The 26,257-nt window shown below is 40.4% G+C and overlaps 1 protein-coding gene across 1 annotated transcript in view; it reads left to right on the top strand.

The window, feature by feature from the left end:
- Positions 1-26,257, top strand: part of spon1a (spondin 1a) — a 57,856-nt gene that overhangs the window by 1,201 nt on the left and 30,398 nt on the right. The window contains exons 2-6 of the mRNA XM_086185308.1: positions 45-151; positions 5,635-5,768; positions 13,532-13,605; positions 14,022-14,144; positions 16,902-17,050. Coding sequence (XP_086041434.1) covers positions 45-151; positions 5,635-5,768; positions 13,532-13,605; positions 14,022-14,144; positions 16,902-17,050 — 587 coding nt within the window. The remainder of the gene's footprint in view (positions 1-44; positions 152-5,634; positions 5,769-13,531; positions 13,606-14,021; positions 14,145-16,901; positions 17,051-26,257) is intronic.

Genomic DNA, 26,257 nt, shown 5'->3' with positions numbered 1-26,257 from the left:
TAAGATCAGCTTTGACTCTGACGACTGATGCTTCGTCCATTTAGTGTCTCTGAGTGCATCCAGCCCATCCTACTTCAGAGGGTTCACCCTCATTGCCCTGAAGGAGGGTGCAGAGGGAGACAAGGACGAGGACTATATTGGGAATTTCCAGGTGAGTTTGCAGCTGAAGATGCGACTGCTGTTATTGTCAGAAAATAAATTGTCTGTTTTATCCTCTTGAAATACCAATAATTTACATTTGTATAGCACTTTTGAAGGACGCTTTATAAGACAGCCAGCAGATAATACCAACAATAAAATGAATAGGTGGGATTTTAACTTGCTGGAAGTCGGATGAATTAACTACCAACCCATCCATAAAAGTCATGAAACCTGTCAATTAATCAGATATCTAATGAACCTCAGCACTCACGAGAAAAGGAAACCAGCACAATTAATCAAACCTGAATTAATATCAACATTTCTCTGGACCCAACTGAGCGAGGCCCCTGTGAAAATGGAAGAAATAAATCACCAGGTTTTACTGTAGATGTGGGGATTTTACTGATTTTCTTCTCCCAGCTTTGCTGTCCTCACATGTCAGAGCGTGATTACTCTCACCTCACCTCTCCTAATAGGCTTGATGTAATGTATGCGAAGAGCATCCTCTCAACTGCATGTATGCTCTGAGAACATGAAGCTGGTGGAGTGGTGATGGCAGCAGGCACATACACAGGAAGCGGCGTAATTGGGAGCCTAATTGGCATTTTATAGGTGTAGATCTAGTCTGACTAATGTAGAGAAGGGCTGAGAAAGCAAGGACAGACATGCTCGTGTGATAATGACCATATATGTGATACAGGGCCTAGAAAGAAGGGAATAATGGGCTGTATCAGGTTACAAATCGATAAACATTTATTTACAGTTTAGGTGGTATCGTGCAGCCAAATGTAAGATGCAGTAGGTTGATTCTAGAATAACATGATTAACTGCAAGTTGAAAACTATGAAACTTTCACTCAATATTGCTTTCTCCCTTTTTAAATTCATCTGTCTTCACTTGTTCCTGTTCCGCTCTTGTGCCTTTTGTCTTACTTTGTCTCCCCGCTATTTATTTCATCCGAGTGGAGGCTGCAGTTTCAAGTAGTTCATAGAGCTTACAGTGTACAAGATGACATCCAGTTGTCAAAGGATTTGAAAAGAACTGAGCAACATAGGAATTATTTTTAGCAAGTACAAACCAGCACATCAGGCGACAGTATGTGTGTGATTTGAAATTTAAAGGAATGCTTGAAGGCATTCAGTTAAAAACAAACTTAATTCCATATCCTGTCCAAAACCTCAAATCACTGAGTATGTTTTTAGGCTGTAAAAGAGGTAGTTGTTGATATTAACCCTATTATTCTATTGAAACAGTAGTGCAATACATGGAGAGGTTTGCACAGCAGCCCTCCAGCTTCAGTGATCACAGTCGCTGTCATGCTGTGGCACTCACTGTGAACTTGAGCCTTGAATATTGGAGGACATAAAAAAACTGGAACATTTTATTTTCGTCCCGTGTGCACCTCACATCTCACTGCCCAGCGTCAAGGCTGGCAAGGTTCTTTCTGTTTTAATTGTCCTTGCAATTGATTTCATGCTGGTGTTACTTAGTGCCAGCCTTGAGCGTGCTCCTCAGCCAGATGGCAGAGCACGGCGTAGTCTGACCGGCCGCAAAACTTTCAAGTGTAAAAACGGGGAACACTTCATCATTTAGTCACGTTCAGTCACTTTTCTCCACACACGGAGGAGTTTGAGGGTTGCAATGGGGCCCAGAGAATGATAGACAGGATAGGTAGATGTCTAGTCAAATCAATGGGCTGTGTAATTACCGGGGCCTACATTTGAAGGGACCTTTTAAGGTCTCTTTCATGGCTGCAGATAATCTCCTGTCTTGTATCATGTGACCGAAAGTGATAGGGAAGAGTACATGATGGTGGAAAAAATGGTATTGTGTTAATCTGATTAAAGTGGACTTAAATAATACATGTAAACATGTTAGTCGGACTGAAAACTTACCTTTTGAAGTCAGACTAATGTGGTTGGGAATCGATTATCTCTGCTATACGCTTCAACCTGTTTCACACTGGTCTAGGCCTTCTGCACTTGTCCCCTCCGGAAGTCAGACAGTTCACCGCCAAATACCTGGTGGGTGGCTGAAGTTATGACATATTTCTAAAAGGACAAGGAGAGAAAGGTTCTGCTGTTTCCGTTTGAGTTGTCCATCTGTCTTTAAAAGGCTTTGAATTTAAGTTTGCCATTTGACAGGGACACTGCTTACTAACTTGTTGGGTCTGTGACACAAAAGATGAACCGGAAGAAAGTGTGATTGCAGCCAGCTGGAAGGGGGCATAGTGCCACCTACTGTTCTGGATGTGGACATGTTTAAATAAACATAAATTAAAAAAAAACAAATTAATCAATTCTTCCCGTGGTTCACATGTATTTGGACTATGACAATAGTCCCACTGAGAGACATACGCCTCCATCATGACCCCCCACTGCACGCACACACACACACACACACACACACACACACACGCACGCACGCACACACGCACACACACGCACACACACACACACACACACACCATTCTGAAAGAGTTCTGGGTGGGCCGGCATCCAAGCATTGAGAGGAAAGAAAGAGAAAAGCTGCAAGAGAAGATGTCAGGCTTTATTTAACATACAGCTCATTTGAAATCTGCTGGTGTGCCTCATCTCAGCCGTCCTAGGACAGCTCCTGACTTGATGAAAAGCACTTTTATTGAGCCCTCTGTGGCGGTCAGCTGCTACTGTGTGTGTGTATGTGTGTGGTGTTTTGTTGGTAGGAGCATAAGTAAACCAACTGGTAATGCAGGGTGCGATGAGTGAACCGAAAAATATGTGGATATGTGATGGGTGAAAATGATGCCATTTCAAGGGCAACATGTGGTGTAATCATAGACATACTCATAATGGGTGAATTATTTTCACATAATCCCAAAATACTGGTTGAAATGGATCGCAGGTTTTTGGTAAATTGGCTGGTTCGCGGTTGCTTTCTACAGATGGTGTTTAATGCATTCCCATGAGGCTCCACTGGTTTTAACATATGTTGTCATCCGGTCAGGCCAGCCAGCAGAGGATGCCTGTGAGATACCATGGAAACATTTAGAGGGTGGGGGGTGAGGGGTATAATCTGTCAGTCTGAGATAGGCCACACACACACACACACACACACACACACACAAACACACACACACACACACAAACACACACACACACACAAACACACACACACACACACACACACACACACACACACAATCTACTTTCAAGGGGAACTCATTCATAACATTGGATGACAAAGAAAATTCTCTGCTGACAGCTTTATGGAGTGAGAAAGTTCTCGTCTTTGCTGCCCTGATGTCACTTCCTATGAAACAGATCCTTGGTTTTGGCCAGTGAAAATGAGCTTGCTGACTGTGCTCTCTCACCCAACTTACTTTACTACTTTTTCATTCATTTTGAAAGCAATGGAATGTTTGATATGTCAGGTGTGCACCCGAGGGAGTGGGCTGCATTTAAGATACCACTTTTTCTACATATTTATGTTTCTGGCATAATCAAGAACGTCAAAGGAGGGACACCTCGTTGACATTGTTACCTTAATGTTAGGTAGTGACAGAGAACGTGCTAAGTAAACTGGCCTCCTCTTGTTAGCTCTCTAACGAACACACAAATGTGTGTATTTACTGAAATTATCGGACCGAATGAATCAAATTGTTCCTGAAAGGAGTCATTTCACAGGTGAACCTTGACTCAGAACAATATATACATCGACAGCCACAAGAGTACAGAATTACGGTCCTACGGAGGAGCTAGCTAGCTTCTGGTTAGCCCTCTGCTAACTTGAGTGTAGATAAATAAGTTAATTTTTCATCTCTTCTGGAGTTTTCTAATGTTATTGGACCAAAAGAATCAACTTCTGACTGTAAAACAAGTAATTTCCCAGGGGTTATCCCTTTGCCCCTCTGTACCAATCTGACCTCTTTCACCCTCATACTCCACCAAGCAGGCTAAAACTGGGGTCATCAGGTATGGGTCTACAATCCATGCACCCCAAAGCCATGCCCCGATTCTCAATATGGCATCCTCTAATCTATGAAACTCTCTCTCTGCTGAGATCTGCTGAGTCGAATCGCTGGACATTTCTAAAAAAATCCTCAGAAAATCTTTCCAGCATTCAACCCTTTAGTTTCCTTTTACTCCTGTCAGTCACAGTTATCTGTTTGTATTTTTCTTCTCATCAGTTTTATTATATTTACCTCATTGTAAAGCTGTGAATCAGTGAATCAAAGTAATAATAATAATAATAATAATAATAATAATAATAATAATAATAATAATAATATTAATAATAATAATAATAATTATTATTATTATTATTATCCACCCCTTCAGAGTTGTTGCTTTCTTTGAGAGGCATGCTCCTGCAGTCATAATGCATAACGTGACGGACATGGGAGTCAAAAAAGTCTGAGAAACACACCCTCAAATGCAGTCATTCAAGTTTGAATTGTTTTTACTGGAGGAGAAAAGACAGAGGGTTAGATGTACAAATATTTAATGCTTTTTACATGTCCAATTAAAATCAAGAGCTAAATGTACATTCTGGACAAGTATGCAGGACAAAACCTGGGAAATATATTTTTTATGTAGTGACACTTTTTAACATTCTGGTCTTAGTTCTGCTGTCATTTTCCAGCATAATCCATTTCTCTGCTCTCTATAGAGTCCCACTCAGTGTGACATGTCAGCAAATGTTACAGCTGATTCCAGCATATTATTACCACTTCTGTCCTTGTGAATGACAGTGTGCTCTCGCCCTATTGAAAAAGAGAATGCCATCTTTCACCCTTTCACTTAAACGGATTCATTGCTTTTTGGTGTTAAATGTCACATCGGAGTGAGATTCCAACTTGTAAATGGCGTTAATGTCAACATCCAAGTCATAATTATGTGTGATAAATTCTAAATGACACCTCATAACACTGAAGTGCCTGAAACTGTTAAATTGGTGCCTTCCATCATCGTCATCATTCATCAACTTCTCACATTTCTCTGATAATCATCTCACAGGTCATTTTGGATCACTTGGAGGTGTCCGAATATAATGGACTTAAGTCCTTTAACAAACACACAACACATCAATCAATGGAGTGCATTTAGTTTAGCTTGATAAAGTACATATGCTAGCAGGCGCATTATGTAAGCTTTAAACATGCAGATTACACCTAATGATAAAATGACTGAGTTCCAGACTAACACTAACTTTCAGGTTGTTTACTCTTTGGTTTATGTTGGAAAGAAATCACTTGCTTTGTCCAGTAAATGTGTTTTGCCATTTTAGTGGTTAACTGTGTTTCTAGGCAATAGAGATATTTAATATGAAGTGATCCAGCACCTGATAAGTAGAATTACTGGAATTACATGCAGATGTTTCAAGTGCCTCAGAGGCGAGTCTCATCTGAAGATGATTTCATTCTTTACTAATCACTGTGTGTGTGTGTGTGTGTGTGTGTGTGTGTGTGTGTGTGTGTGTGTGTGTGTGTGTGTGTGTGCGCGCGCTCTACAGATAATTGATGAGGAGGAAACACAGTTTATGACCAACTGCCCACCTGCAGTAACGGAGAGCACTCCTCGTAGACGCACCAGCATCCAGGTGTTTTGGACAGCGCCCCCTGGTGGCTCCGGCTGTGTCGCCCTCAAGTACGTTCATTGCATCTGATGCTAAACCTGCGCAGCAATATGTGTACTGTTAGTGAAGAAAAAATGCTTTTGATCAGTTTCTCCACTCATGTTTCAGGTTTTTCTTTCATCTTTATATGGTTTGGCATTTGTCTGCTTCAGCTTAGAGCTGCAAAAAATTCATTGATAAATTGATCAGAAGGAAAATAATCCATTTGGCTATTTTGATAATCCACTAATCATTAAAATGTCTAAGATTGGCAGGTTCCAGGCTCAAAAATGGAAGGATTTGATGTTTGTTTTTTTTTGGTCATTTATGATGTAATATGAGAAGTTTTTGGGGTTTGGACTGATGGGTGGACCAAAAAAACTAAACGCAATTTGAACACCTCACTTTGGGCTTTGGGAAAATTCCGATGAATATTTTTCAGATCTTCTTGGTGTTTTGCAGATTAAATGATTAATCTTTTTTTATGAAAGGCAGCTGTTGGAATTGTAAAGAAAATCAAGTTAATCCAAGTCCAATGTGGTATTATAGCCGCCACTACCCCTCACTGCAACGGTTCAGCAATGGTGTCAAACACAAGGTTGTAGATATTCTAAAAAGGGTGATTTTTCCTTTGCATTTTGATATAGCTAATTTACTCATATTTCTTATTTTCCAGTTACATTTGATGCTTCATAAGTTATTCTTTGTGGTAAACTTTGATCATTTATTTTATCTGCGACATCAGCTAATGTGTGAAGAGCAGTGCCCCCAGATCAACTGTTCAGTCATTTTCTCAAACGACATTTCATGAAATTTTATGGCTCTGCGCCGGCACGCCGGACAATGAAATGAATTTTATATTTAAGCGGTCAAAGGTCATCTCCATCACGAAATCATTATGTTCTACAAAAAAAATCCCAATGCTGGCTGAAGCTTAAAACTGAGAGGTGATATTTTTAGTTTCTGCATATATTTTTGAGAAGATGTTTTATCATTCTAAAATATATAGTATGCTTTGGGAGACGTCCATGTCAGTTTGGCAGTCTGAAGCTCTAACTTGACTTTCAACCAACACTATAGTTGATTTGACTTTGTTGACCTGCAAAAGGGGTAATTATACCCTAGTAAAAATAGCTCTAGTAGTCAAAAATAGAGTACGCTGTCCTTTTTCTGTGGGACACTCGGTTTTAGGCAATTCCGTTATGCGAGAATGAACATTGCCATTTAAACGATGGCATGAAACAGGATGTGCAGTTTGGAGTTCCTGATGTGTGCAGCTGTTTACTGGGATTTGTTGCTGTGTAGTTGCAGAGATGTGGGGAGCTCGATAACGCTCCTCTGGTACGTTTCCATGGGACCGGGGCCGTGGCCAGGTCCGGTTCTATTGACAGAATGTTTCAAAAGCTGCATAGTGGCTGTATTTTGTACCTTTTAAATATTCTTTAGATAATGTGTATTAAAAAATATACATTTTATACTGTTTAGAAGTAGGATTGTCCCAGTCTGGTGCTTTGGGCCCCGGTTCTGATTCATGCCCATTATGTCCATCAACTTCGATCTTATGAAAATGTTGATTACATATATGTAAGGAAGATTTGCTAGTACTTATTTTCATAACGTCATATCTTTTAACTGGCCTCCTCATAAAGTGTTGGAAGTACAATTTCAGATTGTGACAGCATTTTGACCAATGCAAAAAAATTAAAATAAAAATGTAACATCTCACTAAATTACTGCTCTGCTGGCATCACTGCATTAATTACCTGTATCTTTTAGAGTTTATTTTAAATCTTTTTATCCACGTTGCTTTACATGATCCAGCACCTTTATGCACCAGCTTGGGTACAGTGGGACTTGGGTCTCGTAGCTTGAGAGCTCTAAAAGTAAGAAGAGTAAGCAACCCTGCCAGATTTCTGCGAGACACTTAAAACTTCCAGAGGAGCATTAAACACCCTCCACTTGGATGTTAGCACACTCAACTCCTTTGGAATTTATTAAAAAGAAATTAACATCATATCTTTACCTCTGCCACAGAGGTAATGTAATCACTGGTATTTGTTTGCTTGTTAGCAGGATATCTTCTGCTCACTTGCATAAAAGCTGCAGATTCAAGTTGTCCTTGCTATGAGTTTGAATATTATCATCAAAATTGCAAACTCTCTCGGGGGACTGTGAGCTCAAATCTACATGTACAGTGACTGATTGCATCCCTTCCCCTAAGTTAACCAGCAGAATGTCAGATTTATTCCCATTTGGCTTCTTAAACTATTCATTGTCTTCATCAGTTTTACAGTTGAGGACATCAGTCACTGTCACAGTCACGTGTCCTCTGGGGCTGCTTGAATAGAGAAGAGTGGTCATGTATGTCTAAACATGGCAGATGTGTGTTTAATATTCTGACACTGTAGGGAAGTAATGAGAATGTATGATATGGTACGGTATGGTTTCTCTGCTGCAATGTGTACATCCCTGCTGGGTTTATTTTCAAAGGGAAGATAAGATGTTTTCACTGCTTACATTATATTTCACATAACAACATAATGCATGTTGCCATGGAATGTTCTGTCTTTGTGCTTTCCATTTCTCCTAATTTGATAGTATCTTGTAGTAGACTTGCCCTCTTGGTACATCTGAGCTTTTCTGTATTCTTTCTGCCCCTCTCCTCCTCATTCACCGCTCTCCTTATTTTCACCTCATTGTTTTCTTGGAGGCGTTCGTGTCATGCAGCTCATCTACGGTCCTCATCAGAGATCAGTATTGATGATGTTACAGTTTAAGCACATGGATTGAGAAAAATTGTGAAAGTGACTTAGTAGAGCAGAGATGAAGATGAAACACGAGGGCACAAACCTGGTGGGAGGGGGGAGGGTGAAAATGCAATTACAGGCTGGCACTTTATATGCCCCCCCCCCCCCCACACACACACACACACACACACAAAAACACTTGACTGTCGTAATGACGCCAGAGTTTTTGTTCTGTGACACGGTTTTAAAGAAATGTATATATATAGTATATATGTATATATACAGTATATATGTACGTGTGTATCTATCTATCTATCTATCTATCTGTCTATCTATCTATCTATCTATCTATCTATCTATCTATCTATCTATATGGAAATCTATCTATCTATCTATCTATCTATCTATCTATATGGAAATCTATCTATCTATCTATCTATCTATATGGAAATCTATCTATCTATCTATCTATCTATCTATCTATCTATCTATCTATCTATCTATCTATCTATCTATCTATCTATCTATATGGAAATCTATCTATCTATCTATCTATCTATCTATCTATCTATCTATCTATCTATCTATCTATCTATCTATCTATCTATCTATCTATATGGAAATCTATCTATCTATCTATCTATCTATCTATCTATCTATCTATATGGAAATCTATCTATCTATCTATCTATCTATCTATCTATCTATCTATCTATCTATCTATCTATCTATATGGAAATCTATCTATCTATCTATCTATCTATCTGTGTATCTATCTATCTATCTATCTATCTATCTATCTATCTATCTATCTATCTATCTATCTATCTATCTATATGGAAATCTATCTATCTATCTATCTATCTATCTATCTATCTATCTATATGGAAATCTATCTATCTATCTATCTATCTATCTATCTATCTGTGTATCTATCTATCTATCTATCTATCTATCTATCTATCTATCTATCTATCTATATGGAAATCTATCTATCTATCTATCTATCTATCTATCTATCTATCTATATGGAAATCTATCTATCTATCTATCTATCTATCTATCTATCTATCTATCTATCTATCTATCTATCTATCTATATGGAAATCTATCTATCTATCTATCTATCTATCTATCTATATCTATCTATCTATCTATCTATCTATCTATCTATCTATCTATATGGAAATCTATCTATCTATCTATCTATCTATCTATCTATCTATCTATCTATAGATATAGATATATAGATATGTACTGTAGATATCTATATCTATATACATCTATATCTATATCTATATATATATATTTATATATAGATAGATAGATAGATAGATAGATAGATAGATAGATAGATAGATAGATAGATAGATAGATAGATATAGATAGATAGATATATGCTCGTACCCACCAGAGGAGTAAAAGATAGCTTTCAAAGCTTTTAACCCTTCTTCATGTATCCAACCTATCAATCTGCCTGCCTGTCAAATATCATGGATATTTATAAAACAACAATGACAACAAGAGCATCTGCCCCTGACATTAGAAGGGTTTCTATGAGTGTTGCTCTTAAGAGCTCCTATGACTCACATGTTGTCTGGGGAATATTGCTCCTCCCAAGTGGTTTGCTTCAGCATAATTGATGGCCAGTTGCTGTCTTTCAGATGGAAAGACTGAGCTGGCTGGTGGTTTGGTTCTGTCTAAGGTTGGTCCACAATGATAGGGTCAGAACAGGGTGCTTATTCAAAAGCCCAGACTCAGGGGCCTTCAAATTTCAGCCATGGAATTTAACTTTCTGTTTCTTACACGCTAGAATCAATTGGAGCTGGTACCATTGGACGTTAAAAAGATTAATTCTGAATGATTTGTTGGTTTGTGTTTGCCCAGTATACAGTTTTATTTGTGGTAATCTTAGTTGAAGATATGAGATGTTGATTTAAGATATTAATTTATATTTTATTTATACCTCATTTCCCTGAGTGCTTCGTATACTGGAGCTCTGTTCTTTGCACACACAAAAAGGGCGGGTTGTTGTTATTCTCTGAAATTAACAAATGTGTTCTAAGACTTGAGAATGGTATCCAAAATGACTGTGGCTATCAAAAATCAACTCTAATCTGAGGGTTTAAAAATTTCAACCAGAGGAAATGACTGGAGGGGTTGCTTTTCAGCTTAGTGATAAATGATTTCTAATTAAATCCTGCCTGAAAGGGTTTCTTGTTTTATTATTACTGCATGATTGGAACTGAGTCTTGATTGGTAGCCTCCTTTTGTAAATCTTGTTTCTGCTTTCTGACGTGTGATTCAGTCAATATCAGATCCCAGCCTTCAAGCACCATGTCCAGCTTTAGTAACAAGAGTTTGTCTGTTATGTTCCAAAGTGTCATTTTTAAATGTATGTCTACTTAACATACAGTAAGTGCCATCTATTCCGCTCACCAGGATCTGGACCTGCAGTTTTCCAGTGACAAACCTAGAACTCTAGTTGCTGTCACAGCTGAATCTGTTAACTCTATCGCTCTTGTTCCACAGAGCCAGAGTAAGTCACATCAGAATATAATCTGTATATTGCAGTCACCAGTGAAGTTGCCACTATCAATTTTCTTTCCATTTGTAGGTAGGAAGCAATTTATTTCTCATCTCCCTCTGGTGTGTGATATGGGGATTGTGCCTTGTACTCTGATGGGCTGCCTGAGTGTCTGAGACAGTATATCAGTGATCCGATGAATGTCACAACCACATGCAGCTGTCAGAACCAGTCTATTTCCTTCCAAACAACGATAGGACAGATCCAGGAGCACTTCAGGACAGCTACAGCCGAGCAGAACCTCTTTCTACTGTCTGGGAGTTGTTTCTCTGTCGCTGCGGACAGAAAGAGAGGAATGAGTTAATTTAATCTCACGTTGTTGCAGGAGCAGAAAGGACATAACGAGAACCATTTAATCTCTGGTTGTAGCAGGAAGAGATAGAGCAGAATGAGAATTTATTTTTTGTTTGAAACACAGATCGAGCTTGCAAATCGAAATAAGGCCATGTAAAGAAAAAATATTTTTCCTTTCTTTTGCTTTTCTGACTCTCTTCTCGTTGCACGTTAGGGGTGATAGGGATGTGGTGGTGGTGTGGTGCCGGCAAAGTGAGATGGAATTTAAATTGGATGTTGAAAAAGCATTAGTCTGCTTGATTGCCTGGCCATCCCAACAAAGTGGGCCTACAGTGTGCTCCCCTTTCTCGTGTGTAATTGGGGTGAGATTGAATTAAAGTTATGAGATCGTTTTAGCCATGAATAATAGTTGTACAGTACACAAAATCAATTTATTTTTTTTAATCCACCAATATATCCTGTTTCACAGTGCAAGTGTGTGAGTCTGGGTGGGAGAAAATACTGACGGTGAAATACATATGATAATTAGAATTGTGAGTGTGTTCGTGTGATCAAGTGTGAAGGCAGTTGTTTTTTATAGCCTCTTGAAATCAAATCCCTTCAGTATGTTGACTAGATAGAGATAAGCATTTTACTCAAGCCAGAAGCATTCAAATTTGTAATTTTTAATATAATTTATTAAATTTTTTTTTTTTTTACAAATACCTCATTAAATATTGCTGTGTGAGTCAGGCAGGGTCCCTCAAAACTTGCATGAGAGCCTGCAGGTGATTTTTCTTCTACTCCAGATCTAGAGCTCATTTTAAACTTCGTCTTTGATTTACAGAAACAATTAACAGTCAGAACTTTATATACTGAAATTATCGGGCATCTGTGATTTAAAATAAATGTATTTTGCAGGACCAGCATTGAGATTTATTTTTCCTTTTTCACTCCACTTTTTTGTTTGTTTTGGTTGCCTTTTTGTTTCTGTATTCATTTCATTTAGATTTCCAGCTGGAGCTCTGCCTTTTCTCTCTTCATTTGTTTACTTACGCTTGACCTCCATGATAATTTCGGGATAGTATAATCCCTAAATGGGCAGGTTCAGTACCTAATGGGCTGCAGCAGCCAGCAGGTCAATGTTTTTCCACATTTTTTTCCCACATTGGTGGTAGACTGGCCCCACTGGTATTTGCCGGAGCTGCTGGATCACCAGTCCGAGCCTGTTGCTAGGCTGTGCTGAAGTGTGCGGTGATGGCTATTGAGAGCGAGATCGATGTGTACGTACTGTCTGAGACGATCACATTGATGTGATCAGCTCTGAGCAGCAGAACCTAGCACTTCTGCATTAAGTGTGATACTTTCGAATGGTTGCCTGTCAGTCCAGCTGGACTGCACCCACCTGGATCAGTCCACAGTCCAGCACCTCCATTCACCGCCTCGTTGTTTGGTTTTATCCCCATGGAAACCTTCCTGCAGCCATGGCTGCTGTAAGGGCTGGTGTTTGTGAGGAAGTTAGATGCCTGGAGGCTTGTATTCTGTTGTTGTTTTCTCAAGCCTGCTGACCTCTGAAAAGGTTTGCTTGTGACTGATTTACATGTCAAGACCCCTCACAGACTGGTGTTCCCATACCAGCAGGGGAAGAGGACTCTCAGACAGCTCAATCTTCTGAAGTTCCCAACTGCCATTTTGCATAAAATTACTGTTGGACTGCCAATCAGGTCTTATGTCACAGCATAGCCCACCCGTGGACATGAATGGCATGTAGGGATGTGAATATTATCAATAAAGTTCTCTAGTGCAAAAGAGAAGCTTGTAATTTGTGTTTCTCAGTTTTTTTCTGGCTTTGTTCATTTAAGACTAAAGGCTGTCGCAATTTCTCTGTGACATTTCCTCCCTGCTTTTAGGAGTTTTGCTGAAGAAAAAAATAGGATTGCGAATCATTCTCCTGAACTCTGCATTTGTTCTTTCAACCACAATCCACTTTACAGACTAATTGCAGACACATCCACAATTATTCCTGCTATCTCTGTTTATGTCCTCCACTTTCTTTGCAAACTCCTCCCAAATGTTTCTCGCTGTGCCTGTGACTTGCATTTTTTTTCACCTAAATGCCTATATTTCGGTGCAGTTTCTCTCCTCACTGTCCTCACTGTCCCCATCTCTTGCTGTTCTCTCTTTACAGGGCAAGCATTGTGCAGAAGAGGATCATCTATTTCCAGGATGAAGGCTCACTGACTAAGAGAATGTGTGAGAAAGGTGGGTTTCTTTTAATAACACAGAATAAATAATTGACTATGAATTTCAGGTTCCTTCAATCTACCTGCTGGTTCTATTTTTGGCTCCCTATTTTGCTCTTTCATTCTTGGTTCTGATGCAGGGATGTTCCCCTGTGCTGTTATGCTCTGGCATGTGAATGATTGTAAATGAGTATGACCCTCTGGCTGTGCATGACATTGGATGCCACACTGTGCAACAGATCAAAAGAGGAGCTCTGCACATCCCCCTATTTTCTCATGCCCTTCTTCTTTTCTTCCCTCAAGCTCCTCACTTACTTAAACCACCTCCTGTATGATGGGCACCACATTGAACTCTTTATACTAATGAGAAATCTTTATACCTATCTAATTCTCTGTTGTTTGTTCTCTTCCCTCCATTCCTTCCTGTTCACACAGAATCTCTGTACGGCGATGCTACAGATAAGCCTCTGCTCGACTGTTGTGCCTGTGGAACGGCCAAGTACAGAGTCACCTTTTATGGAAATTGGTCAGAGAAGATTCATCCTAAAGACTACCCCCGTAAGTACAAAGTGATTTCTCTCGTGTCACCTCATCTCAATATGAATTTGATTTTTGATGGTAGCACTGTTCGTGTGACAGTCCTGGTTAGTGCTGATGCGGATGGTGAACTGTGGCTCTATCCTTGGGTGTATAACCTTGTGTCTCACCATCAGGATGTGAATGATTCAAGGATTACTCTGGCTCTCCTGTTTAAACCGGCCTCTCACTGCTCAGATCAATACACTGATTAGAGTGAAGCAAGATAAACCCTGAGATTGAAAGAAGCCCTACTTCACTGTCTTACTAGTTGGTGTGGGACTTATTCTCTCTCTCTCTCTCTCTCTCTCTCTCTCTCTCTCTCTCTCTATCTATCTATCTATCTATCTATCTATCTCACACACACACACACACACACTCACACACACACAAACATGCAAATGGACTTCAGAGATCAAGTTAAAAGAGGATAGGGCAAGTTGATTGGTGTCTGTCATGTCCTGACTGTAAGGACTCCACAGTCATGTCCTTGGTCTCAAAGTCATATCCTTCATAACTACTTTAACTACTACTAAGTTGCACATCGTCTGATGAATGTAAGCATCTGATAATTGAATTCTCACGATGCTTATCAAAATCCAGTTTTAAATATAGCTATGAATGCTATAAAAGCATGTTGCATATTCAAAGCAAAAACAGACCATCAGACTTTCTTTTTTTGTCTTTTAACTGCTAACATGATAAGCATGGCAGTTCTTTTTTGTCTCCATGTTTCACCATGTAGCAATACATGGCTATTCTTACCTAGTTGTTTACAAAGACTCTTACAAGATTTTTGAGAAAGAGAGAAATGTTGGTCTATATTTATTGGCAAATCACACAGGGATTTTATATGGTTGGAAGGCCATTCTCAAAAACGCACACAAATGTCATTGTGGTATCCAAATTTCACAACTGCTGTGCAACATTTTCGCTGAACTCCTCCCAGCAAAATCAGCTACCTCATCTGGACTCGGGAGCAAAGCACTCATGAGCATTTGAGGAAGTTAGTTTCTCATTTGGATATATGTGCTTTTTTAAAATTTTCTTTTAGATTCTTGTTACTCTGATGTCTAAGTCTTTGTCTGCAGTGGGACTTGCTAGCATGCTAATACTCATAGCATCATTGAACCCCCTCTCTCTGCTCGCCAGTAAAACAATGAAATATCATAATGCACAAAATCCACTAAGGTATGATTTCATAAAAATCTAGTAATCCAATATTGCTGCCACATGAGGTGAAATTTAGGATCAGAGATTTGTCCAGTGTCAAAGAACTGTCTAAAATAAGAAACGGATCCATTACAGGATATGAGCTATTTCAGATTATGCATAGAAAGATAATCCAGTATGGCTGCCACAGACTGTGACTGAGAACAAATAGGTCCAGTTTCAATCCCATTGAAACCATGTGTAAATCTTTAAAAGGATTGAGTGAACTAGTTCTGGAGTTCAAGTGCGGACACAAACGACTAGCTGGAGCAGTTACAAGGGCAAAACTTGGTGTTTTAACTATGTTTAAATCAATGTAATTAACACTGGTGACGGATAACCTGAACCTTGTTATCAGCTAACTCCAGGCTTTAAAACTGTGTGCTGAAAACACAACTATTTGGTTATAGACTGTGCGTCTCTCTCTCTCTCTCTCTATATATATATATATATATATACATATATATATACACACATACATACAATATATATGTATATACACACACACACACACACATATACATACATACACACATACATACATATGTCTGTCAATATATATATGTATATGTATGTATGTATGTATGTATAGATAGATAGATAGATAGATAGATAGATAGATAGACAGACCTCGGAGCATGAGTGATACTAATAATAAAATTCTGTCAGAGTGGTTGTCGTTTGGGTTAACAAGGGCATTAGAAGAGGGCAGTGGTGATGGATGTGACGATACCAGCTGATGCCAACATCAGGAAGAAGGAACACAAGAAGATTGGGAAGTACCAGGGGTTAAAAGAACAGCTAGAATGGATGTGGAAGGTCAAGGCTGACATGGTCCCTGTGGTAGAAGGAGCACTCGCGGCGGTGACCCCCAAACTGGGAGAGTGGCTCCAGCAGATTCCAGGAACGACACCTGAAACCTCAGTCCAGAAGAGCGCAGTCTTACAAACAGCTAAGATACTGCGAAGAACCTTCAAGCTCCCAGGCCTCTGGTAGAGAACCTGCGCTACAGGATGACATAGAACCACCCTACAAGAGTGAGAGGGACCTTTTTTTCAATATATATATAAAATAGATCACTAATTTTCAACCATTCGGTCCCTAAAATAAACTTGGAAGCTTTACAAATAGTCGATAATGTCAGAGATTTCCTCAACAGCAAACAGGGCAAACAGTGAGTTTGCTGAAGCATTCTGAAAACCCAGGGACAGGAAATAGAATTATTCTCACAGCAATATTACATAATTTCATTTATAAATCTCTGGGGTCCACAGGTTGGTTCAATGCTCCATATAAAGGAATCTTTAATAGGAGAACTGGCTTCAGTTCGACGAGTACACAGTATGTAGTTTTCAGCAACAAAGGTCAATGTTTAAAATTAAACCAATCACCCGACTGATCTTTGTGTGGGAGCTTCATTATTGCCGTCTCTAGAGCTGTGCTGCTGCTTCAGGAAGAAAGAATTAACTTTGGGAAGCAGGTCTGGAGTACCCAGCTAATGAGATGACCTATCGTCTGACTTCACAGGTCGTGCCAATCACTGGTCAGCCATCATTGGTGCATCCCACTCCAAGAACTACGTGCTGTGGGAATATGGAGGCTTTGCAAGTGAAGGGGTCAAACAAGTAGCAGAGCTGGGCTCCCCAGTCAAAATGGAGGAGGAGATCAGACAGAGGGTAAGATTCTCCCGCTCTAGGTTACGTACGTGCCGTGCATGCTGAATGTGACACAGAATGCGACGGAATCACAATGTGGAAAACATATTTTATGTCAAGGTATTCAAACAAATGCTTACTATTTTAAATGTTCAACTTGGTTTCTGTGAATATTTTTCTTTGACTCAAACTGTGATGCAGAACCCTGCAAGGGTCACAGAGGATGTTTCAGGGTGAAAACACCTGAGATCAGTATGGGTTGAATTGCTTTGACATTCTTGTCCAGATTGATTAGTGCTTTCAAGCAGCTATTCTATTCTTAGCCTGCCTCTGTATCCACTGGGTACACTTAACCAACACACAGGATCTGAAGGGAATACCTCTGTAGGAAGCCGGTTTGGATGATGAAATAGTTCTGAAGGATATACGGTACCACTTAAAAGGCTCAACATACATTTGTGCTTGTCAGACCCCCAGGTTTGACTCTCAGCAGGTGCTTCAGAGGTGACATCTACAGGAGGTCGCTGCTTTTGTCTGCGGTTAGGTCACATTGTTCTCGCTTGTGTTGGCAACAGATGCAGATTTTGCGATTCATTTGAAACAGTTTCTCATTCGTTCCGCTGTGCGCTTGGTAAAGATCGTGAGCGGAGGAACGCAGCAGTCAGTTTCGGAGGACAGAGTGCTTTTTTGGGGGGGGCGGGGGGGGGGGGGGACTAACAGTTTCAGATGATGAGCAGATAGAAAGGACAAGGACACAAGCAAGCCTGTACTGTATGCTAACAAACGGTGCTAACGTGAACTGCAAATGTAGCAAAGCGCTTACAAAAACAAGATGCCGACCTTTGTGAATAATTTTGGTTGGAGTTTGAAGTGAAGCAGCCCTGAAGCCTTAAAAAAAAACTGCCCAGTAAATTGGTGTTGGTCCAACAGACATTTGTAATTATCAAAGTCAAGCAAACCCCCACCTGAGCTCCCTGACAGCAGAGTTTCAGTTGGGAAGAAAACACTTTAACTACAGTAAGAAGTCAATTCAAATGAGATGCTGTTGTGCTTTCAACTTTACTTTATTTCTCAGCCTTCAACAAAAAGTCCTTTCAAGAAATGGGACATTTCTCGTCCTCATTGTCATTTTCTAGCCTTGTCGTAGTTATCTTTCATTAAAATCTAAAGTGCCGTTAGTTTTTCATGTGTTATTGAAAGTAGTATTAGGTATTTTAAGGTGTTATACAAAGGTTTGAGATTACAGCATGGAAAATTGAGCAATCAGTTCAACTTGGTTTCACAGCTCTTACCTTTTTTTTACATCTTAAGTCATACTTTTTCTTATATCTATCACTTCTCCTGCGCTCTCTTCTTTCCCTAGCTTTTTTTTTTATTATTTCCACAAATAGCATGGTATATCTTTCTCTTTTCTCTGTGGCTGTCTCTTGGAGTCTTTAAATAACTGGGGCTGGCAGAGCAGATGGTCCTGCCGAGTGCTTATTGTTGGCTAATACTGAAGCCATGGAATCACAGCGGATAATGAGAGCATCGTGTGAGCAATGGGGTCTCTGTGTCATGGCTGCCTTCCCACTGCTAATAGAGCACACTCTTTTTTTTCTTTTCTTTAAAATGGTATTATTCATATCTCTGAGCTTCAATAATCCCCTGAGTTTCCTCTAAGTTTAGAGGTGAGAATGAAATGACACCAGATGTAATTGACCTTAGCGGTAACTGAGCTCACTTTCATTTATTTTTTCTTTAATTTTGTTGCATTCGCAGTTGCTGTAATTTCTGGAACACATGAAGAAAATACCCACGGATGTGATTTGATACCCGCTCAGACATCAGGCATATTAAAACCAAACAAACAAAACTTTGTGAGATGATACAGTAGATGATATACAGAAGGAATCGTTTAAAAATGGTGAAGAATATGGTTCTTTTAATATCATAAACAAGAATGGATTGAAAAGAAGGGTGGCATTTTAATGACCACTCCTGCTCATTACATTATCACATGTAGCCTGGCTCCTGCTGTGGCGGTCAGGAGAAGTTGCTCAGTAGTGTTTTGGAGTTGGCAGAAACATGAATTGCTGGGTGATGATTATACACACAATCAATGTAGCTCTTGATTGGTCCAGTACGAGTGAACTGCATGCTATCATTTATTGCCTAAAAGAAGAAGCAAGTGAATAATCAACCTTTTTTTCCATAGCTCGCTAAATTCATCAAAGTTTCTTACCCGTTGTGTCCATGGCATCTTTGCTACCTAGAATCGAAATGTCTTTGTCTTATCAACTACTGTCATACTCGTTCATTTTATCCAGTTTTACAAAATGTGTAAAACACACAGAACCTGACATAAGGAGGTTGGTTGAAGGAGACTTCCTCTTTGAGCCGTGCAGCGCTTCTTTGTGCAAATGCTGACACAAACAGAAAACTGATTGGCTTTTGTGTCAGGTGGGGTGTCAAGGGGAGCAGCTAGCAATGAATGCAAAATTGAAATTCATAGCCAGGCTCCACTCCAGCCAAGGGGCACACTGGTCAGAGTGTTCATACAAAGTTTCATTTGCAGACATGCAGAAGGAACGCACGCGCGCGCGCGCACACACACACACACACACACACACACACACACACACACACACGCACACACACACACACACACACACACGAAAAGCCCACTTTATCTTGCTCTTGTCAATTCCGAGCATGATGGCAGCTTTGTTTTACATCTCAGTTTGTCACCAATGCAGTGCTCTGGGATGAGTTTCTTGTGTTGTCTCATCTGTGTTGCTGTTCCAGCTCATCGGATATGTGGTGGATAAGATGTGCATGTCCTCTGGAAATAACCAGAACTTCAGACAGATGCCTGATTCAACCTAAAAATCAACTAAAACACTGTGTATTAATAGAATGCCATATATAAAGCATGTGAAACAAGTGCAATATGGACAGTTGGCCTTCGGTCCTTATTATTCGAGTCTGAACATAGATGTATGACTGCACCTTCTCCAATAGCCATCACACATTCTCTATACCTCTGCAATTCACAAGTAATCATGACACATGAACACTTACACTGCCAGAGATTATACTTACTATCATCTCTGCCATTTTAAGAACAACACATCCATGGAAAAGAACAGTGTAAATGTACAATCCACTATTGATAAGAAAGAGTGTTTTGATTGGATTCATTTTTAACTTACCACCAAGGATGGAGGCCATGTATAAAATATTCCTTTGTAATGTTGAGTAGGTGATATGAGGAGTTGCAAATGTTCTTTCTTTTTGGGTGGGTGGGTGGGGGGTTATGTAAACAGATGTGCACAGCTGTTCCTTCTGCCAACAGCGAATGCTCTTATCAGAGAACTTGGCAGCACAGAGACTGCAGCCAGGGTCAATTGCTGTTGTCCCTCCTTTCATGTCTGAGGTGATTTGTATATGCATTCAGTCATTACAGAAGCTCAGTGTGTCACTAATGAGAAGTTTAATAAGACTCTCCACGGACCAGCGACCAGGGCCAAAGCCTCAGACAGATTATGAAATCTCTTATTTCCTCTCGCAGCGAGGAGCGTTTTTCATTCTTGCATAATACAGATGACTAGTGAATCCTTTATTATCCTCGGCTCCACAGGTGTGCCAGAGAGAAGCGACAACACAATTCAGGCTGGAGCCAAAAAGAGACATTAGAGATTAATGCCATGGAATATAGATCTGTGTCACTTGATGTAACTGTGCGTGGTGCAGTGTAATTAACGCGCATGTAGAAGGGTGTGCTTCCCTCAGTCATCTATTCAGAGATAAATGATGTTTTCAGCTGGAATCAAATGAAGGCTCTTAAAATTTAAAGCTGATTGCCAATACGAGGATGACAGAAGCTCTTTCACAGTTTTCAAGGAGTGCTGGAGCCAACTTAGACATTTACAGTGCTTGGCATGATGAACAGAAGGTATTTTGTAATAAAACAGTCGCTGTTTTCAGTCTTTTTTTCCCTCTGCTCCTCTTTCTGTGCACCTCACAAGGATTCAAACGATAATTTCGCTGTTGAATTGTCGTGAGAACAGTGAGGTCTGCCATCTGTAAGTGGGAGGCCTGCAGTCAAGAGCGTGGGTGGAGAATAATAGATTTGCAGGTTTCTTTGGGTCCTTAACTTTCAATGAGCTGGTGTGTATGTGTTGATTCTGCTTGTATACATAAAATTACTTCACAACCACTTGAATATGCCTTCTCCTGTTTATATTTTACTCTCTTCATTGCTTTCATGTCACAGTGTATAATGTCTGGCCAGAAAATGGAAAGATTTTGTAGATGCTTATCCTTTGAGATTCGGCAAGCGTAAATCTTTTTTATTTCATTTTTACCATTTCGGTAATGATTTCTTCAGGTCTCCTCCGACCAGCTTACAAATAAAAGAAGCAATGAATGAGCGGGCCCAGTTATTTTTTTGTCTTTTTGAGGTTCAAACTCTTATTAATCAGTGAGAGATGAAACTGATCTTTCCTCTTGATGTCATACAGAAATGGCATTTCCCATGTTTAATTGATTCCTTGGGCACTAATTATCTTGTTCCTGGGTTTGAGAATTGAAAATATCTGGTGGTCATTTCAGAGTTGCTCAATTCAGATTTTGCAGAATAACTCCAGAAATGTGCAGTTATGTGTTTGTGTGATATTTTATATAAGTATTATGTTATATTGCCTATTGCATAAAGTCTTGCACAAAGTTTTGTTTGGACCGAAGGTTAAATGCTGTTTTTCTTCTTCGGTACATCCTGGCTAAATCCTTTTTAAGTTTAAAGAGACATAAAAGAGAATCTCACCGATCAAACGAGGCTTTTTAAAGGCTTTCAGTCTTTTGCCAGTGGCATAATTATCATTCAAACGTGAATTTTATATGAGCACAAATTTGCACAAATTACATATTTTTAGAAAGGTGAGATGAGCAGTTTCGCTTTGCTGCATTCTTATCAAAATGTAACATCATTCATGGTTCAATTTGTCTTTAAATTTTCCTCTTCAGTCAGTTTTCACAAAGAATGAAGTATTCCTTGTTACTTGCATTTGTTGGGTATCACTCTGCGTGCATGCTGCATGAGGTCAGGTTTGCCGCGGTGGGATAGCAATTAGCTATAAAGGGGCCTCCCGGAGGGTCAAGTCTTGACCCCAGCTTTGCATACAAATTTGCCAAGCCATGTTCGACCGTGCCAAGCCACTGTGGGTGAAAGAGCAAAGCAGACATTCCCCAGCTCTGTACCACGGTATTAATCCTAGCCACCCAATAGGTGGGTGTTACCACCGACCCCACATGGCGGCTTCTCCTTACCATTTGCTGAACATTTTGTTTTCTGCCCATTGTCTGTGTCTTGAAAAAAGACTGAAACATCAGTGTTAGGATGGAATAATTCTTTAATTTCAACTGGCAGTCGACTCTTGGCCTGTCTGCTCCTTTTAAGAGCCAGCAGATATTCCTGTTTGGAAAAACAAAGCCCTCAAAAACCTTAATTCCTGCCTTGGTTCCTGAGACTGTTATTATGATTGTTGAAATTGAGCAGAGCGGCCAGCAAGCACAATTTGAATGCAATGGGGTAGAGTGAGCCAGGGTGTGCACATTTGTGTCTTAGTGAGAACGAACATAGACACAATGTCGGCATGTGAGTGGGTTCTTCTCATGGTTAAGACAATTAAGAGGAATAGAATTGTCAATTTGGTCATCTAACAGCTTTCCAGGCTTGATGATTTGATGCTGTTTTCAGGTGTGTGTGTGTGTGTGTGTGTGTGTGTGCGTGTGTGCGTGTGTGCGTGCGCACAGCTTTAAATGTTGACTTACCGGTCCTTGGTGCAGCTGGCTGGCTCAGGACTCAGAGCTATATACACATTCAAAGGGATAAAAGATGGATTATTCTGGAATCTCAGACATCTTGGTCTGAGGAAGCTTTGATAAAGTCATTCTGTGTGTCCGGAGAATGAAATCAGAGAGCTGCTGTAAGCATAGGCAAAAAAAATCAGCTCAGGCTTGAGTATGGGAGTCCACAAACCAGTGGTTGAAGTCGAACTAACACTGTCCATTCCTTTAAAAGTCAAGGATATTAACTCCAGATTCTATTGGTGTAACCCTCGAGACCTGGCCCCCCCACTCTACGGACGTTAGTTGGAGGAAATGCTTGCTTTTGTGAGCTGAGCTCTTGTGCGATGTTCATATACTGCAGGAGCTGACATGAGTGGGACTCCTGCAAGGGCCATGAAAGGAAACGGACTGTGTAGGTGTGCGGGGGTCAAACTCAACAGCTCTCAGAAGGCCACGACTTCACCCCTGGAACCTGGTGTCACTTCGTCACTAATGTTCCTGCATACACACTCAACCATAAAGGAGCTTTTTTAGATGAACAGGCCTAGTATTGCATTTCATTTCCATCCCAGCTGTTTGGAATTGTTTCCATGTTACATTGTATCGGTTAACATTTAATTTGTGTCCACCACAAATTGCAGTTTTAAATTACCCTCCTTAAAGGTTTTAAGGTTTTATTATAAAATCGTATTCACGAGATGAGTCTCAGGAACATGCTTGAGGAAGCATGCAGTATGTAACTTGCCGGCCCAACCTCGCTATGACTGTCTTTTTTTTAACATTTATCCTTTTTCAACACCATTAATATTGGCCAAAATTACATTTCATAAGAAAGAAGAATCAACATTTTTTTTAAAAAGTGCAACAGTTTTAGGTAATCAGCTTTTTCTGTTTCTTCCCATTCAGCCTGATGCATTTGTTTTGTATTGTGTTGTTGCAACTATATTACTTTTTGTGAATGCTGGCAAAACATATACACTGTAATAAAAGTTGCTTAAGTGGATATAATTACTCTCTGCATGTAGCAAAGTTGTCATCTTGCTTCTGGATGTGGTACAGAGTCCTCTGGGTGTCCGGTAGAGGGATATTCTCTACCTCCTCATCTCCTTCGCTATAGCTGCTGTCTTCTGTGTATCAGAGGATTCAGATATTTTTGGTTTTCTAAGTACATCATCCGTTTTTCTTAAGCTTGAGCAGCTGAATAGCCTTCCCTTTCCATCCATGACTCCACCATTCCTGGTTTATGGTGTCTTATGGAGCTGATTTGTTAGTCTTCTCTCCTGTACTATTGTCTTCCAAGTAATGGATCACTGTCTCCTAGCAGGTGAGACCAGACAGGATCGTACACAAGCTGTCGTGTTACGTCAAGCTCAATCCACCCTAGCCACTGTGCAGTGAGTACTGCAACAACAGTGTATCTGTTCGCAAGCATTTCATATACACCACCAGAGCCGCACAGATTCTTACACTGGCACATGAGCAGAGTGAAATGATTTTTGTCTGCTCCTCTGACTCTGTCTGCACTGTTCTGAGGAGATTTTAGGAAGTATACTACTTACATTACCAGTATTTTTGACAGACATTAGAAACTGCTCTGTGTGTATTGAGGATCATTGATTTATCTATTTTATTGCGTAATGGTCCTACAACATTGAAACGTGACATCTCATTATCTCTGATACATCCATCCATCCATCCATCTATCCATTGTCAACTGCTTATCATGTTATGGGTTGCAGGGGGCTGGAGCCTATCCCAGCAGACTTCGGGCGAGAGGCGGGGTTCACCCTGGACAGGTCACCAGTCCATCACAGGGCCAACACATAGAGACAGACAACTATTCACACTCACAGTCACACCTACAGTCAATTTAGAGTATCAATCAGCCTCGTCCCCTCTTGATGTCTTTGGACTGTGGGAGGAAGCTGAGAGAGAGAGAACCCACTCAGGTTCAGGGAGAACATGGAGACTCCACACAGAAAGATCCTGTGCTGGAGACGGGGCTCGAACCCGGAACCTTCTTGCTGTGAGGCGACAGTTGCTAACAACTGCACCACCGTGCCGCCATCTCTGATACAATGTAATATTAATTGAAATCATTTTCAAACATTCTGTTTTTGTCTTTTCATGCACCTTTGTATAATTTCTGTCATTTATTTGCCTGGAGGACTGGAGGAACCTAGTGTCCATGGTCAGTGTAGCAGCTCCAAATGATCCCAGTGGAATCGTCTTTGACAGCTCTATCTGGGTGTGGATGTGCAAGTATTTCAGCTGTCACGACCGCTCATATTGGGCAATGGATTTAAGGGCAGTGAAATTAGACAGTCATTGCGACAAAATTTTGAAAAGTTCACTGTCTTTGTTTCCGAGATACCTCCACATAATAGCAACCCATCCCGTACCACCAACAGGTAATATAGTGGGGGGTTGTGATTGTTGTTTCTTATGTGAATGATGAATACGTGGTTGGATAAGATGAGGCTGAAACATCAGGGCTTGGTCTGAGTGGGTAGATATTGTTTTCTTAGCAGCAGTGGGCAGTTTCAGGATCACCACACACTCTGCAGTGCATTACATCAAGCCTGGGTGACTACTGACCTCCTACAGAGCAACGGCTAAAGAAGAAAGAGAGGACATTATTAAAAAGGAAGAAAGCAGTGAGAGAAGCAAACAATCTGAAGTGGGTCATCAAAGGCGGTTACTTCAATTCATCTGTAATAATATCCCCTCGCCTTGGGCTCAGGTTTGCTGGAGTTGTGAGTATGATGACTAAAGTCCAGATGGGGTTGCTGAACCTTCATGAGTGTGTGCCAGGCAGCACTTTAGATTCTCAGACTGAGCTTCAAGGCTCGAACATCGCCACCAAGGATAACTGCGGTCAGCAAATCAATTCGCAGCCCTCCAGAGAAGTGGTCAGCCCTTACACACTCATCTGCTTTCAGCATGGACGAGCCTCTTGTCTCCAGAGTCCCTCCCTGCAGCTTGTCCTCCAGTCCTGGTTTAGCTAGTCTGGTGTGACAGAAGTAGCTGCACCTATATAGTATCTGAGCTGCAGCTTATTCTGCAGGGCAGGATGAGGGAATGTCAGTGGAGATTTAATTAACACCTGAAGGCTGTGTAAGCCTTTGCGCTATGCGCTGATAACAGCCAGCTTGCATCCCATTGGAATTTCGAGGCAATTTTTTTTATGTCTATTAATAGGAGTACGTGCTGGGACAGACAGATCAGAGATGCCTGAACAGAACTTTGATTATAACATCAGAGGAGCTTCTATCTCACCCAGGGAAAAGACTCCTTTCAACCAAGTGGGGCTTTGGCTTGCAGGCAGAAAACAGCTCTTAATTCCACATAATTGTGATATCCGAGGGAATAGTTTGACCAGTTTGAATACTGAAT

The sequence above is a fragment of the Aulostomus chinensis genome, chromosome 2 (assembly GCF_037954235.1).
Source record: "Aulostomus chinensis isolate RoL2024-O1b breed Wild chromosome 2, RoL_Achi_v1.0, whole genome shotgun sequence".
Taxonomy (NCBI): domain Eukaryota; kingdom Metazoa; phylum Chordata; class Actinopteri; order Syngnathiformes; family Aulostomidae; genus Aulostomus; species Aulostomus chinensis.
This window is presented reverse-complemented; position numbering and strand designations above follow the sequence as displayed.